The following is a 16631-nucleotide window of genomic DNA, read 5'->3' on the forward strand; positions in this document are numbered from 1 at the left end:
TCATCATATGTACTCTAAAGACCTCGTATCGTATTATCGTAAATCATATTTTGATTCTCGATAATTCATGAAATTATCATATTATTAAGTGTACGAAGTATATAATTGACAATGAAATTGAGAAAATATGTTGTGATAATGAAATATTTTGGTAGTAATTGATTTGTGTTTGAAAAGTATGTTGAACCGCAATAGAGAAATGACACATGTTACGGTTTTTTGCATGATTATATGAGTATTAGTTCAAATGAAAACAAACCAATTTCATTAGAAAGATAATACATAGTACTGAAACTTTCATGTTTTGAGTTTTGTCCAAATCTGTTAGTTGAATTGATTGTTTATCCAAGTTTTGTGATCATAAAAAAGGAGAGATTGTTGGAACATTTCATGTTCGCAATCTTGATTTTGATGTTAACAAAACTTGTTATTGTATTTCTAACATATTTACTCATGTGTGAAACAATGTGTGAAATTGCAAACACATGAAGCAAACTGAAACTGAATTTAGCCAAATTGAATTTCTGGCGAGTTTCGGTGTTTTGAAGATATCTCTCAGATGAATGATTCAAATGACAATCCACCAACTGAATTGATCAGAAAACGCAATTTAGAACAAGTCTTATTTCACGTCAGTTGGGCAAATTCGGATGTTATCTAGGTCAAACTGATCGCACGAAGACATCAATCAGTTGGGTTTGAGCAGCTGCGGTATTTTGGTCATATCTCTCAGCTCGGTTATTGAAATGAAGCGATTAAGTATGCGTTGAAAAGATAAGATGATGATCTACAAATCATCTTTAGAAGTCAAAGTCTGAATCGAAGCTTAAGATGCTGATAAATGACGATGAAACTACTGATTCTGTACAAATTGAAATTATCTAGGCTGATTTCAGCACACCAGCTGAAACTGAACTGAACCAGCAGCTGACCAACTGAACTGAACCAACTGCTAACCAGCTGAACTGAAATGAACCAGCTGCTGACCAACTCAACTGAACTGAACCAGCTGCTGACTAACTGAACTGAACTAGCTGCTGACCAACTGAACCAGACCAGCTGAAACTGAACCGAACCAGACCAGCTAAACTGAACCAGACCAGTTGAACTGAATGACCAATTAAGTTGACCAGTCGAGAAAAAGTCCAGCGAGGCGAATATGACCGTTGCAATCTCAGAAACAGTACAGAAACTTTTCAAACGATCCTATTCTTGTGTCTAACGTATATTCATTGTTGAAGCTTATAAATACAAAATCTAGAAGATCAAACAAGAGCTTTTGAAGATGATTCAAAGCATGAGCAGTNGAGTTTCGGTGTTTTGAAGATATCTCTCAGATGAATGATTCAAATGACAATCCACCAACTGAATTGATCAGAAAACGCAATTTAGAACAAGTCTTATTTCACGTCAGTTGGGCAAATTCGGATGTTATCTAGGTCAAACTGATCGCACGAAGACATCAATCAGTTGGGTTTGAGCAGCTGCGGTATTTTGGTCATATCTCTCAGCTCGGTTATTGAAATGAAGCGATTAAGTATGCGTTGAAAAGATAAGATGATGATCTACAAATCATCTTTAGAAGTCAAAGTCTGAATCGAAGCTTAAGATGCTGATAAATGACGATGAAACTACTGATTCTGTACAAATTGAAATTATCTAGGCTGATTTCAGCACACCAGCTGAAACTGAACTGAACCAGCAGCTGACCAACTGAACTGAACCAACTGCTAACCAGCTGAACTGAAATGAACCAGCTGCTGACCAACTCAACTGAACTGAACCAGCTGCTGACTAACTGAACTGAACTAGCTGCTGACCAACTGAACCAGACCAGCTGAAACTGAACCGAACCAGACCAGCTAAACTGAACCAGACCAGTTGAACTGAATGACCAATTAAGTTGACCAGTCGAGAAAAAGTCCAGCGAGGCGAATATGACCGTTGCAATCTCAGAAACAGTACAGAAACTTTTCAAACGATCCTATTCTTGTGTCTAACGTATATTCATTGTTGAAGCTTATAAATACAAAATCTAGAAGATCAAACAAGAGCTTTTGAAGATGATTCAAAGCATGAGCAGTTAGCATGAAGAAATCAGCTAGTTGATAGCACAAACTCTTTTATGAGGATACATTTGAGATGTACACTGTAACTGATAAATTCCTTGTCTATTTAGAAAAAGAAATATTTTTAATAGTTATAATGAAGCTATAGTACAAGTTTCAAAACACAAAGACTTGAAAATGTTAGTTGTAAAATAATTGTTTTATGATGCTTAATAATTAATTGAATAGAAAATTCATATATATTTTTTAGTTTGTTAATTATAGTATATTTTTGCTATACCGAATCAAGATATTAAGTCCGCCTCAGTTACACCAATATAATTATTACTTTCATATATAAAAGGAGAACTCCTAATATAATATGAGGAGTCTACTCGATCAAAGGATTTAGAGGATACATGCTCCTCTAACATGGAGGAACCTCAATCAGGAAAGGTCTCAACAGTAGGGGTACAAATGAGTTGAGTCGAGCTCGAGCTTGATCAAACTGGGCTCGAGTTCTGACTGAGTTTCTTATGAGTTACTCATGAGTAGCCTGACTAACTTGCATCCCTACTCAATGGTCAACAATGTATCTTAAATATTTCACATTACTATATCGTATATCAATTGGACAAAAACTTCGAGATTTGTCACATTGATCGTTGACAAACAAGTTCCGGGAATTGAAAAGAATTGGATGCAATCAAACTTTACACAAAATTTTTATATTCAATCTCGTGCTTGGAAGTCAACTATCAATATTTTTTTTTTAAAAAAAAGAAAGATAAACTAGTATCTCCGATCCAAATTTTTATTAGATTTAACTCGATTCATTTCATCTGAGCCCAACAATCGAGCTCCGTTGAACATTGATTCGATGTATAACCATCGTTCGTGAAGGTTTTCAAAATGCAAAATCAATTAAAATCATACTATTTTGAATTTGGGATTAACTAATTCAATTTCAAAAGTGAGTGAGGTGAAATCTCATTGAAAAGAGCACTGCCTACATTGGCGCCTATTTTTTGCAACAAATTGGCGGGGGTGGGCGACGGGGGAACCCAACCCCATTTTCGTCTTTTCGCTCTCCCGCGCGCCATTTAGGGTTTTTGTAAACTCCCATATATTTATACAAACCCCCAAATCAAAAATTTCACACTCGGCCACAACTCTCTCTCTCTCTGGAATCGATCCTCTTTCCGAAAGAGATTGCGGCGTATCTTCTTCATATTCACCCATCAACAAATACTTCTCCTTTCTCTCTCAATCCTCGCATGCATGTCCGGAGAAGGTTGGAAATCATGGGTTTTAGTCCATTTCTCGTTCAGCTGATGTCCTCCTGATCATAGTTTAGGATTGGGTTCCTGTGTGTTTGGTTTTTTAGGTGAAATTTGATGTTTCCTGATCTGGGTTTAACTTGGTTTAGAGCGTCCTTTTCCCTTGTATGATTTTCTTGGAACAGCTTGTTTAGGGCTATGAACCTAGGTGCTGCTGCTTTTGTTTGATCGAACCAACTTGGTATCTTTTTTGGTTAAAATTATACATTTGTGGTCGTTTTAAATCTTCGATCGTGGGCTTGAAGATGCTGGATCATATTAATAAAGTAAGTGATCATCATCATTCGTTTCATTCATTTGACTGAAATTGATTCTTTTTTTCTTATTATTATTATTTCTAAAATGATTTTGGTTACAGGGAATGGAATCCGATGAAACGAGGAACCAAACAGTGAACGCTGATAGCGCCTCATCCAGTGGCACAAATATCAAGACTTGTGTAGATTGTGGCACCTCAAAAACCCCACTTTGGAGAGGTGGTCCTGCAGGCCCTAAGGTATATACATACATACATTTTTTTTCCTGATTTTATTATTGTTTGGTGTAGAGTTGTTTTGGCCTCTTTCTCTTTTTATTTGTGGATTTTAGATGTATTTGATTCTTGATAGTATTTGACTAGACACTAATCAACAAAAAAGATCTTATTTTTCCGACTTAGGCAAGTACCCATTTTCTCCCTTTGGGAGAAAAATCAACCATTTTGAGTATTGGGGTCAATATCCATGTGAAATGATATTGATATCTATAGGAACCAAAGTTGTAATTATTCCTGCCTGCCATCAGCATAAATAAATATGTACAAGAAAAATGGGTCATTTCGGGGTACATATCATCTAAAACCCGTATACAAGAAGGATCAAAACAATTTTGCTCTCAAATTATAGAAATCTTAAGTATGATTATCCCCTGCCTGCCTACAGTCTAATATGTATGTATGCTTATAGGCCTATTTTTGTTGTTGTTTTGCCTGCAGTCACTGTGCAATGCATGTGGGATCAAAAGCAGGAAAAAGAGGAGATCGTTGACTGGTGCCGCCATTAAAGAAGACAAGAAACCCAAGAAATCTAAAAATATTCAAAATGGGAGGAGCAGTGGAGGAGGAGACAACACCAGCAAGATTAATTTTTCATTGAAGAACAGATTTTGGGGATTTGACAGGGATTTGGTGTTGCAGAGGCCGAGATCAAATACTAATCAGAGAAGGAAATGGGGGGAGGAAGAACAAGCTGCATTTCTTTTAATGGCTTTGTCATGTAGCTCTGTTTATTGAAACCGAGTTGTGCTAGCAGCTGTTATTGTTGTACCTTTTGTTTTTTCGACTTATTATTTTTTTTCTAATTTAAAATAGTTCTAGTGGGCTTTTCTATTTATTTATCCTTGAAGTTCATAAATGTAATTTGCTCCAATTTCTGTTTGGTGTTCGAAAAAAATCAAATTTGTATATGAATATATATATATATTCATAAAAAGAATGCAAATCCATACAAATTATTATATTAATATAACAAAATTATTGTATGAAAATAAATATTTGAAAAATTCGAAATAAATATATAATTATATAATATTAATAAAATATTAAAGATCGTAAATTATTGAACAAAATAATATGAGCACAATATTTTTCGTTTACATCTTTAAACTCTCAATCCTCTCCTTTTTACTTTGATAATCATAAAATTCATACCATGAAACCAGACACCAGTTGTAAAATGTGGTCAATGATGTAAAATCATAGAGTTGCCATTCTTTGCCCGATTAATCGAAATAATTTGGTGGTATAAATTAAATGCACAAAATATAACACCCTAAAAGTTTAAAATAATTAGACAGATAACACCACACATAATATATACTTTTAACAATTTCTAAATATTATATGAACAATTAAACAAAATTTGCACAATAAATCTATAGTTATAAAATTTTCTTTTTATATATTAAAACTTTTGTAATTTAATTTTAGGGAAAATTGTCATTTTAATATGATATATTTGTATGTTTGTAATTTTGGTTATTTATACTGACAAATTTCATTTTTCATGTTGTATATTTCAGTTTTTGTAATTTTAGTTATTTTTCAAAAATAGTGTATATGTGAAAACTACAAACGTTAACATGACATCTCCTGTGGGGACTCGGACGCTAATCATCTTCTTAATCGTCATTGGGATAGTTGGATCAATGTAATTAATCTGGGTCTAAATTCTTTTTCTTTAATATAGCGCGGAACGTAATGGAATTAATCTAATATACATATCAGTATAAAAGTACAAGTCTTGTACAACATACATTCATCTAAATCTAAGGTTCAACAACTAATTATCAAGTGTTCAAACCCTATTTACATCGAAGTCCGTAGTCTCCACTCTAATCACGATCTCTCCTCATCTCTTTGACCCTGATCCTGTCCCACCTGTTGCCATGCACACATACAAACACGACAACAGCCGGATAATTCCGGTGAGAAATACATCCCAGTATAAATCAACAAAACATGCAATCATATAATCGATANTGTTTTTCTTTACGATCAATAATATGTATCGGCTTTTCAACGTAACTCAGAGATTCATCAAGCTCGGCCTCATTTGGTTGAATAATGTGAGAATCATCAGGGAGATACTTCCGCAGCATAGATACATGAAAGACATCATGTATTTCAGATAAAGAAGGCGGTAATGCAAGTCGATAGGCACGATCTCCTATCTTCTCGAGAATCTCATACGGCCCGATATATCGTGGAGACAGCTTCCCTTTCTTGCCAAATCTGACAACTCCTCTGAAAGGTGAAATCTTCAGGAATACTCGGTCTCCTGCCTCAAATACCAACGGTCTCCGTCGAGCATTGGCATATTTGGCATGTCTGTCTCGAGCAGTCTTCATTCTCTTCTGAATCAGTTTCATTTTCTCAGTCATATCTCTGATCATATCAGGTCTAATCTCAGGTACCTCAGAGACATCGTCCCAATACAAAGGGGATCTGCATTTCTTGCCGTACAATGCTTCAAACGGTGTCATCTCAATACTCGTCTGATAGCTGTTGTTGTACGAAAACTCACAAAGTGGCAATGCATCTTGCCAACTAGTGCTAAAATCAAGCACTACGGCTCTCAGCATATCTTCCAATGTCTGGATAGTCCGCTCTGACTGTCCGTCAGTCTGTGGATGATATGCGGTACTCAGATGTAACTTCGTACCTAGAGCCTGCTGCAAACTCTGCCAAAAGTGCGAAGTGAACCGAGGATCACGGTCTGATACAATCGACTTCGGCACTCCGTGCAATCTGACCACTTCTCTGACATAGATCTCAGCCATCTGGTCATACCTGTATGTCATCTGATACGGAATAAAGCATGCTGATTTGGTCAATCGGTCAATCACGACCCAAATCGCATCACAACCTCGGGTGGATCGCGGTAACTGCATCACAAAATCCATGGAAATGTGATCCCATTTCCATTCAGGAATAGACAAGCTGTGCAGTAGACCTCCTGGTTTCTTTCTTTCTTCTTTTACCTGTTGGCAATTCAGACACTTTGACACACACTCTGTGACATCAGATGTCATCTGTTTCCGCCAAAACTGTGCCTTTAAATCATTGTACATCTTTCTGCCACCAGGATGAATGCTAAATCGACCGCTGTGCGCTTCTGACAATATCCGATGTCTCAAATTTGGAACATCTGGCACAACAATACGATTTTTCACATACAGTACATCATCACGTACCTGATATTCTGATCGATGACCTGATCTGACCATCTCAATCGATTTCTGCACATTCTGATCCACTTCCTGAGCCGCTTTAATTCTCAACGTCAGCTCTGGTTCAACTTGAATAGCATACAATCTCAGAGGCTGACAATCTGTTTCAAATGCTAATCCAGACAAACAGCATTCTTCTATCAAATTTGAAACACCTATTGTCGATAAGGATAAAGAACATACCTTACGACTCAGTACATCAGCTGCTGCATTAGACTTTCCCGGATAGTACTTGATTTCACAATCGAAATCTTTCAGCAAATCAAGCCATCTTCTTTGCCTCATATTCAGTTCTGATTGTGAAAACAGATATTTCAAGCTTTTGTGGTCAGAATAGATCTCAAATTTCTCACCGTAGAGGTAGTGTCGCCATATCTTCAATGCAAATACAATGGCCGCCAATTCAAGATCATGAATTGGGTAGCGAGTTTCATGTGTCTTCAACTGTCTCGAAGCATAGGCAATGACATGGCCTCGCTGCATCAAAACACAACCCAAACCTCTGTGAGAATCGTCACAATATACAACAAATCCACCAGTACCTGAGGGGATAGTCAGTATCGGTGCACTGATCAATCTTTTCTTCAATTCCAGAAAACTGGACTCACAGTCTTCTGACCACACAAACGGAGCATTCTTCTGAGTTAACTGAGTAATCGGTTTGGCAATGCTCGAGAAATCTTTAATAAACCGACAGTAATATCCTGCCAAACCCATAAAACTGAGTATCTCGGGCACAGATGTCGGTCTAGGCCAACTGATCACGGCCTCAACCTTGCTAAGATCCACAGAAATCCCATCTCCAGATATAATGTGACCCAGAAATACTACATGTCTCAACCAAAACTCACATTTCGACAGTTTAGCATATAATTTCTCAGCTCTCAGAATTTTCAACACAGTCCTCAAATGTTCTGCATGCTCAATCATATTCTTTGAATAAATCAAAATATCATCAATGAATATGATAACAAAATCATCCAAATATCTTTGAAACACACGGTTCATTAATCCCATAAAAACAGCTGGGGCATTCGTAAGACCGAAAGGCATGACAATAAACTCGTAATGTCCATACCTGGTTCTGAATCTTGTTTTCGAGATATCAGAATCCCTGACTCTCAGCTGATGGTATCCAGATCTCAGATCGATCTTGGAATAGACAGATGATCCCTGCAACTGATCAAAAAAGTCATCTATGCGAGGCAAAGGGTATTTATTCTTTACCGTTGCTTTATCCAGTTGCCGGTAATCAATGCAAAGTATCATTGACCCATCCTTCTTCCTCACAAACAACACTGGAGCACCCCAAGGAGAAACACTCGGTCTAATGTATCCCTTGGCTAGTAAATCTTCTAACTGCTCCTTCAACTCTTTCAATTCAATAGGTGCCATTCTGTACGGAGCTCTAGAAATCGGAACTGTACCTGGTACCAATTCAATGCTGAAATCTATCTCGAATCGGAGGCAATCCCGGAATCTCATCTGGAAAGACGTCAGCAAACTCACACACCACTGGCGAATCCGCCAATGATGGGCTCAATTTCAGTAAATCAACTGAATAGACAAGGAACCCCTCTGCTCCTTTCTGCAATAATCGAGTCATAGATAATACGGATATCAAAGGAATTCTAGCTCTAGAACCCTTACCGTAAAATTTCCACTCTGCAGCCATGTCAGGTCTGAATCTCACAATCTTGTGGAAACAATCAACTGTAGCTCTGTACTTGGTCAGCATATCAATACCGATAATACAGTCAAAATCAGACAACCCAAGTACAATACAGTCTAGCTCAATCTCATGTCCGTCATACTGTAGCACACAAGATCTAACCGAAGTCACGGATATCAAACCTTTCCCCAAAGGAGAAGAAACAGATACTACAGTAGATAGGGACTCAACAGGCAATGCATGCATCAATGCAAATCTCTCAGAAATAAATGTATGCGATGCACCAGTATCAATCAATACATATGCAGGATAACCAGAAATAAAACAGTTACCTGCAACAACGTCATCAGGTGCGTCCTGTGCCTGCTCCTCAGTCAAAGCGAACACCCTGGCCTGCTGTCTAGGAGGCTGGCTCACTGTCTGGCTTCCTCCTGGCCTCTGCTGTGACTGGGTAGATGGTGCTGGCTGGAAAGAATGAACAGCTGAGGGTCGTCTCCCTGTCTGAGCCACTGATCCAGATGACTCTGCTCTCTGGGATCCCTGAGAACCTCTCTGGGGACATACTCTAGCAAAATGTCCCTGCTGTCCGCAAATACGGCAACTGCCAAACACTCCTCGGCACTACTCTGTGGAATGTCTCCCTCCACACGTGCTGCAATAAGGTCCTGTATAAATTTGGCTCTGACCAGTCTGTCTCGAGCCACTGGAACTGGAAGAACTGCTGCCAGACTTCTTAAACTGTCTTCCTCTGACTTTCAAATAGTCCTTCTTTCCACCACTGCTGCTACCACTCTCAAGTCTGGGAGGGGGTTGCTGTGGTCTCGGTGCTGGGGCAACATATGAAGCTCCTCTCTGTCTCATCAGACCAGCTTCTGCTCCCTTTGCTCTGTTCAGGGCGTCAGCAAAGTTGTTTGGTCGCCCAGTGTTCACCAATGTAAATATCTCCGGATTCAAGCCATTGATGAACTGATCAGCCACCGCTTCTTCATTCTCGGCCACATGTAGAGCAAATCTCAGTAGTGTAGAGAATTTAGACACATATTCCTCAATGTTCAACTGCCCTTGTCTCAGATTCGCAAACTCAGCACCTTTATCCTTCCTGTATGACAGGGAAGAATCTCTGATAGAATTCGGTTTTGAAGACATTCCAGGTAATAGGCGTACCTCGTTGCTCCAAGGCCCTCTTGGTCGTAATCCACCAGTTCTTGGCAACATCATGCAACTGGTGTCCTATCAGTTTCACTCTCCGCTCATCAGTGTAGTCCAAAGAGTCAAACAGCATCTCAATGTCATCTAACCAACTCTCGCAATCAACTGAAGTCTCAGTACCCTTCAGAGTCGGTGGATGGAACGACTGAAATCTCTTCAGCAAGGTTTCCATTGGTGTTGCTGTCACATCCATCGGATTTGCAGAGGTACTGCCCTGTTCTGGGATTCTTCGAGGAGGCATACCTGATTATCACAAGGGTTAGAAATCACATAATAAATATGTCTCAGTCCCTTTCTGAGCATCTTACCTCTGATAAAGAATCGGTTCTGATCCATTTCAAGAATACATATCACCATATCAAAATCAGATAATTCAGGTAAACATGTATTAAGGCAAAAAATCATGCTAGCAATCAAAAACAGGAAAGAAAACACATTCTACCCCGCTCACTAGCTCCAATCTCAATCTAAAGGATCTATCGCTCTGATACCAACTGTTGTGGGGACCCGGACGCTAATCATCTTCTTAATCGTCATTGGGATAATTGGATCAATGTAATTAATATGGGTCTACAATTTTTTTTTTTTTTTATATAGTGCGGAACGTAATGGAATCAATCTAATTATACATATCAGTATAATAGTACAAGTCTTGTACAACAAACATCAAACTCAAACTAAGGTGTAACAACTAAATGTCAAGTGTTCCAAACCCTATATACATCAAAGTCCGAAGTCTCCACTCTAATCACGATCTCTCTCATCTTCTTCCTGACCCCGATCCTGTCCCACCTGTTGCCATGCACACATACAAACACGACAACAGCCGGATAATTCCGGTGAGAAATACATCCCAGTATAAATCAACAAAACATGCAATCATATAATCGATATAAAAGCATGAAACAAATATCAATCACATGTATTAAATCTGAAAACATAAATCGATATAAAACTGTAAATAACTCGTGACTCTACAGCTCAGACTAGACTCATTCCTAGTCTAGGGATCCCGGTTTCCAGACGTTGGCATACTATATCGAATCTCAGTAATAGAAGTAAATCCACTCCTAATCAAACATCGATATAAACCAAACATCTAGTGTCTTGACCTATCCGTCAAAGACTTTGGCACCTCCGCCAATAACTCCTCTGTGACAATGTGCAATGGGCCAGTGACTACTCTATCACAGTCTGGCACCTCTGTCACAAGACCAATCGTCTAATCACGCTTTCTATAAATCAATAGAACAAGCATATCAATTCAAATCAATGCATATAATAACAATAAGTATGTGGTTTAGGGAAACTCAAGTTATATCTAACTCGAGTCATTCTCCCAGGTTCGACATTGACTTATACCTTTCTTTCGTAGTCTCGGTCTGAAGCAATATAAGTGCTGAACTCAAGACTGTCTCTGTAAATCTGAAATGACATATCGAGAATAGCAATATCAACATTCCATTCACAATTCAATACCGAATCTGATCAATCTGAATTTAATTCAAATCAACGGCATAACGGCACAATCCCGATATCCCCGTCAATACAATAATAACATATATCAATTACAAACCATAACCCATATCCGTTACAATCTGCAATCAATCCATAATCCAAATCTGTTCAATTTCAATCGATAAAATTAGAAAATCATAACAATTCCAAAATCAACTTGTTCTTCGATCTGACTTCGATTCTACGATGTCTAGTATCTCCAAAACACGTAATATCAATCAACTATTGATTCCTTCAACATATAAATTTCAAACCATGATAGAAATGAAGAAAACTTACCTCCTTGTGTAGCTCGTGACGAGAGGATCTCAGAACTGTGCTCGGATCTAAATTCTGATAATCAGATCTGGTATAATCAAATTCTAGGCTATGAAAGAGTTTTAAGGAAATCTTGCTGGAGCTCTCGGTTTTCTTTATGTCAAAATTGAAGGGAAATGCAAGGTGTATATAGCCCATTGTATGGTGAAGACAAGTATCCTCAAATCCCATAATTGCACTTTAAACCTTGAAGTCTTCACTATTTGCAATTTGGTTCTCACAACTCTTTTTAATTCCATTTCAATCCTAATTAATTACAAAAACCGTGAAATCTAATTCATCATTCCAAAGTTCATAAATCAAATAATCTCGGATTAAAATGATAAAATCTCGGGCCTTACATCTCCTTCATGTGAAAAATTACTAAAACTAAAAAAAATAAAAAATAAAACCAAAGATAACATTAATACTAAAAAAATTGATCACATGGATGACTAAAATTGTAAAAAAAATGAACACACATGACTAAAATTATAGTTTGTATATTTGATAATTTAATATAGAAACAAATATGAACCATGTACATGCCATAAACCATGTCTATTTTCCTTTTATTTATTTATTTTGAATAAGTGAACATGATCATAATAATATGTTTTATACGATATCACACAACGTATAGTCTTTTAAATTTACAAACTTTCCTCCACATTTGTTTAGAAGAAAATGATATTCATATGACATTTCATGCTGATATCTCAGCATGAAGACTTGTTGAAATAGTTCGACACATTGTTCGAAATAGGATGGTACCGAAAGAGATTTTAATCAAAACATTAATAGATCGCGTAATAGCCGCGACAATTAAAGACTTGACAAAGGAGATAAGGATATTCATGGTCACAAAATATGCATCTTGACAAATAAAATTCATCAAACTGTATTGAAATGAAATCCTAAACAAAGTATTATCTTGTTCGAACAAAGAAGAATCAAAACTTTCAGTAAAAAGTTTGGGAACTTTATTACCCACAAACTGAAAAGATGAGCACTCACAATAATGCATGAAACTTTCACCATCTTTCCATGAAACAATGTCCTTAACTACAATCACCTAATCTAAACTAATCAACATGTATGCTTCGTGTATCATGCTCGTTTACCCTTCGATATTTCCACCTGATCGAAAGCTCAGATCCTGTATTTTCTTTAATTTGCAAGAAAGAAGCTCCAAACCTGTATCCAAACTAAATAAGTAGGAAAAAAGAGTAATTCCTATTTCTCCGATCACAAAAGAAAGGAAGGTCAATATTCAGCTCTAACTGCAAGTATGTACAAGTTCTTCGATGAAGCACCAGAGTCATGCTACGGAGGAAGGGTCTCCAAATGGTATCCACCAAAGCCAAACTCGCCTTCAACATGGCCAGTCCCATCCTGCTCATGGAAAAAACAATATTCGAATTAGAATTATCTAGCGACTAATTTAGAGAATCTTAATGTAAGATGCAATGCAAACCTGTTTGAGAAGTGCACTCATGAGGTCATCTTCTTGAATATATTGTTCAGGGAAGAGACCGTTTTCAAAGCCCATATTATATAGTCTTGCATCCTCATTTCTCAATGAATTTTCAGGCAGGGATGAGTTAACAACGGGACTCTTACTTTGCCCTTGCACATTCTTCGGGTTGGAAGAAAAACCTTGTTGAAATAAAGTTGATGGAGAAATGCCAAGAACTCCTCGTGCATTAGAATGTTGGGGAGATTCGAAAGTTGATCCAGCGTTTTGCAAACCCCAATCTTGGGTCATGTTCATATTTAACTCATTGAAAACACCGTGACTAGGAACAAAAGCTCTAGGCCCTCTTATTTCAGACTTCAGGTCTTGGAACATCCCTTTAGAAGTGAGGGTGGAAGTTCCTGAGTTGCCAAGGAGAGAGAAGCTATTACTTGGGAACTCGGTGATTAGACCTACGGCATTCGAGGGACCTGAAAATGATGTATTTACTGGCCCCTGAACATTGTCTATTCCATTTCTGCCCAAGACCGTACTGGGTATTGGAGTTGACAAAACAGCTTGAACTACATTTGCTGGAAGATTTGAAACATGATTGCCTCTGATTGCATCATTTAAACTTTGACCATTTAGACTTTGAATCCTCGACTGTTGAAGTTGAACCATCTGATTCATCGAAGGATTATTTTGTACTGCCGGTGAATGGACATGCATATTCATGTGACCAAAAGTCGATGCAGATTGTCGTAACGAAGCAAGCTGCTTTGAATCCATAGTTGTTGGGCTTCCATGAAGTAAGTCGATTTGCTTGCTATTATTGTTTGGTCTTGGATTTTCGAAGTTGAAGATGTTTCTATGATCGTCCAGGGGTAGTGATACCGAAGTTTTGGTAGCAGTCCTGCCAAGTACTGCTGCTTGGAATGTAGCAAGATTCTGCGGCTGGAGTTGTCTGGCAGCAGCAAGGCCTTGAATATCGACGCCACTGAATGGAGATACAGGCCCAAATAGTGGATTTGGGGGCCCCATAAAAGAGTTATCGAGTCCAATCGAGGGTTGTGATGGATCGCTTAGCCTTTTAAGGTAGAGCCGATATTTCTGCATCAATTGGCTGTATAAGTTAAATCCTCTCGAGGGAAGAAGATAAAGTGTTTGAGCTATAACAAATTGAAGTAAAAAAATAATAATAATAAAAAATAACTCAAGATCGGTTTTAAAGACAGGAAAAGATAGCGAACAAAATTGTTCGAAGTTCGAACCTGAAGATGGCTTGCAACGTTCTCTCGGGTAAGAGCGGGAACATTCATCAACTCCAGAATTTTCTTAGGAACAGCCTCTGCATTCATTGACAGAGTAGGAACATAGCACATCAAATTACATAATACAAAATCTATGAATTTTCTAAAGCACAGACACAAGTAAACAAAGACAAAAAAGCCCAAACAACTAAAAAAACTACGAAAACAAGAGAAATGGGGAAGATCCATACTTTCAAGGCCAAGTTTATTCACAGCATCCATAAATTTCAGGTGGAGTTCAGATGACCATACAACACGAGGTTTCTTATGTGTTGACACATCGTCACGTTCTTCTGCATCATCACCTTCCTCATCCTTTCTTTTCTTTGAATTCCTATTCTCTTCATTAGCGGAAGAAGAGTAGTCGCCATCTTCGAATATTTTTTGTTTTTGGTCTCCATCTTCCACACCTCCTGAATTTTCAAAATCCTTATCCTTGCCCTCATGCTTCTTTTTCCGAACCACGTGCTGCCATATGTTTTTTAACGCTTCCATACGAACTGGTTTTATGAGATAGTCACAAGCACCATGAGTAACACCCTTCATAACAACATCTTTACTGTCATCTGCTGACATCACTAAACACCACAAAACAAGAACTCAGAACAAAATACATGTAATCTATTGATTCCTGATTACATTTAATCCATACACGATAAGAAAACGGTGCTACTTACTGATAACAGGCAAGTCCATCTCAAGCCCAACCTGCTCTAAAAGTTTAAAACCATCCATATCTGGCATGTGGACATCGCTTATAACAACATCAAAGCCATTTTTGTTATCCCTTAGATGCTGCAATGCAAGCTCAGCTCTGTTGCATTTGGTAACTGAAAAAAATTCAACAAGTTTAGCTATAACATATCCGCCCGTTAAATGCAGATGGGCAATAAAGGTTGTTTTTTCCACCTCCTCATTGAACCAATGGAATTTAGATAGCATCAGCACAACTAAACACCATTGAATGACAAATTTTGCAAAAGATCTAAACTCAACCAATCAACCTAATATTTTGAACAAATAATTAGAATAAATCCCACAATTTCACAAACCATTCTCTATGCCTGTTCTGGTCAACCACGCAAGTTAAAACATTCAAAATCAAAATCCCGAAAATTAAATATAGCACAAACACCAAGTTTTCATGTAATCAAGATCTACAGGGACCAGACAAATAAAACCTCGGACACACTAACATTCTGAACTTTTAAGCAACAATAATCCGCAAAATATGACAAAAAAAAAAGAACAGATTAAGTGCCCCTAAAGAGGAAAAAAAAGTCACAATCACGCAAACAAACAAAACACGCAGAAGTGTGTGTTTTATAAATAAATTACCTTCGTAGAGGCAATTTTTAAGCATCTTTTCCATGATCCTGAGACAAGCCGGGTCATCATCCACTACAAGAACCCTAAGACCCGCCGGAAACTGGTCGGTGAATCCATCCCCGGACTTCAAATTACTCGCAAAAAACATGGGTTTTACTTCAAGACTCATGTTTTCTTCGAAATTGAACAAATAAATCTTACTGTTACATGCAAATAACAAAACCCAAATGGAAAATTAATGCAACCGTGTCTTCTGAAAATTCCAATGCATGGAATCAAGTGTTTGTGGCATGTGATTCTACATTAAGTTCATGAAAATCCAGTAAACTACAGGGTAAGATTAGAAAGAGGAGGAAAAAGGGACTGAATTGTTTAAAGTTCGAAACTTTTTATCGATTCCTATAGGGTTTTTTTTTTTTTATCGATTCCTATAGGGTTTTTTTTTTTTATCGATTCCTATAGGGTTTTGCGAAACATAGAAAAAAGGAAACAAGAACAAGAACAAATAAAAGAAAGAAATTTGCTTTTTAGCCTGCGAGTTATCGAAATTGAAGGCATTGCCTTTGTTTTAATGTGTTTCTTGAATTAGTTCCTCTATAATTGGGACTCGGTTTTTGTAGGATTATTTATTTATTTATAAAAATTATTTAAATTATTAATTTATTATTATTATTATTAATT

At 37.5% G+C, this 16631-nt stretch overlaps 2 protein-coding genes and 1 long non-coding RNA gene across 4 annotated transcripts; 2 read left to right on the forward strand and 1 right to left on the reverse strand.

Annotated features, from left to right (window-relative positions):
• The first annotated feature begins 3198 nt into the window (after positions 1 to 3198).
• On the forward strand, positions 3199 to 4822 carry LOC140968414 (GATA transcription factor 15-like). The gene is made up of 3 exons (XM_073429351.1): positions 3199 to 3654; positions 3747 to 3884; positions 4362 to 4822. The coding sequence occupies exons 1-3, from the start codon at positions 3634 to 3636 to the stop codon at positions 4656 to 4658; spliced, it is 456 nt and encodes a 151-aa protein (XP_073285452.1). The 5' UTR covers positions 3199 to 3633; the 3' UTR covers positions 4659 to 4822.
• Positions 4823 to 12706: 7884 nt separating this feature from the next.
• Positions 12707 to 16375, reverse strand: LOC140968415 (two-component response regulator ARR1-like). Of its 2 annotated transcripts, none has more exons than XM_073429354.1 (6): positions 15960 to 16375; positions 15299 to 15451; positions 14813 to 15199; positions 14583 to 14659; positions 13330 to 14421; positions 12707 to 13247 (listed from the first exon to the last, which is right to left on the reverse strand). In XM_073429354.1, exons 1-6 carry the CDS (start codon positions 16117 to 16119, stop codon positions 13179 to 13181), a joined length of 1938 nt encoding a protein of 645 aa, XP_073285455.1. In that variant the 5' UTR covers positions 16120 to 16375; the 3' UTR covers positions 12707 to 13178. The 2 variants fall into 2 exon arrangements, with proteins under 2 accessions (XP_073285455.1, XP_073285453.1); XM_073429352.1 differs by having other exon boundaries at positions 12707 to 13250.
• On the forward strand, positions 16242 to 16465 carry LOC140968416 (uncharacterized). The gene is made up of 2 exons (XR_012173773.1): positions 16242 to 16356; positions 16413 to 16465. It is a non-coding gene; the product is annotated as an uncharacterized lncRNA (long non-coding RNA).
• The last annotated feature ends 166 nt before the right edge of the window (positions 16466 to 16631 follow it).

The sequence above is a fragment of the Primulina huaijiensis genome, unplaced genomic scaffold (assembly GCF_012295235.1).
Source record: "Primulina huaijiensis isolate GDHJ02 unplaced genomic scaffold, ASM1229523v2 scaffold36805, whole genome shotgun sequence".
NCBI classification, from domain to species: domain Eukaryota; kingdom Viridiplantae; phylum Streptophyta; class Magnoliopsida; order Lamiales; family Gesneriaceae; genus Primulina; species Primulina huaijiensis.

Excerpts from the sequence above, each read along its gene's own strand:
- LOC140968414 (XM_073429351.1), top strand. The coding sequence starts at position 3,634 with ATGCTGGATCATATTAATAAA. Across the intron at positions 3,655-3,746 it reads TGCTGGATCATATTAATAAA|GGAATGGAATCCGATGAAAC; the intron begins GTAAGTGATCAT and ends TTTTGGTTACAG. Across the intron at positions 3,885-4,361 it reads GTGGTCCTGCAGGCCCTAAG|TCACTGTGCAATGCATGTGG; the intron begins GTATATACATAC and ends TTTTGCCTGCAG.
- LOC140968415 (XM_073429352.1), bottom strand. The coding sequence starts at position 16,119 with ATGAGTCTTGAAGTAAAACCCATGTTTTTTGCGAGTAATTTGAAGTCC. Across the intron at positions 15,200-15,298 it reads GATGGACTTGCCTGTTATCA|TGATGTCAGCAGATGACAGT; the intron begins GTAAGTAGCACC and ends TGTGGTGTTTAG. Across the intron at positions 13,251-13,329 it reads TGAGTGCACTTCTCAAACAG|CAGGATGGGACTGGCCATGT; the intron begins GTTTGCATTGCA and ends TTTTTCCATGAG.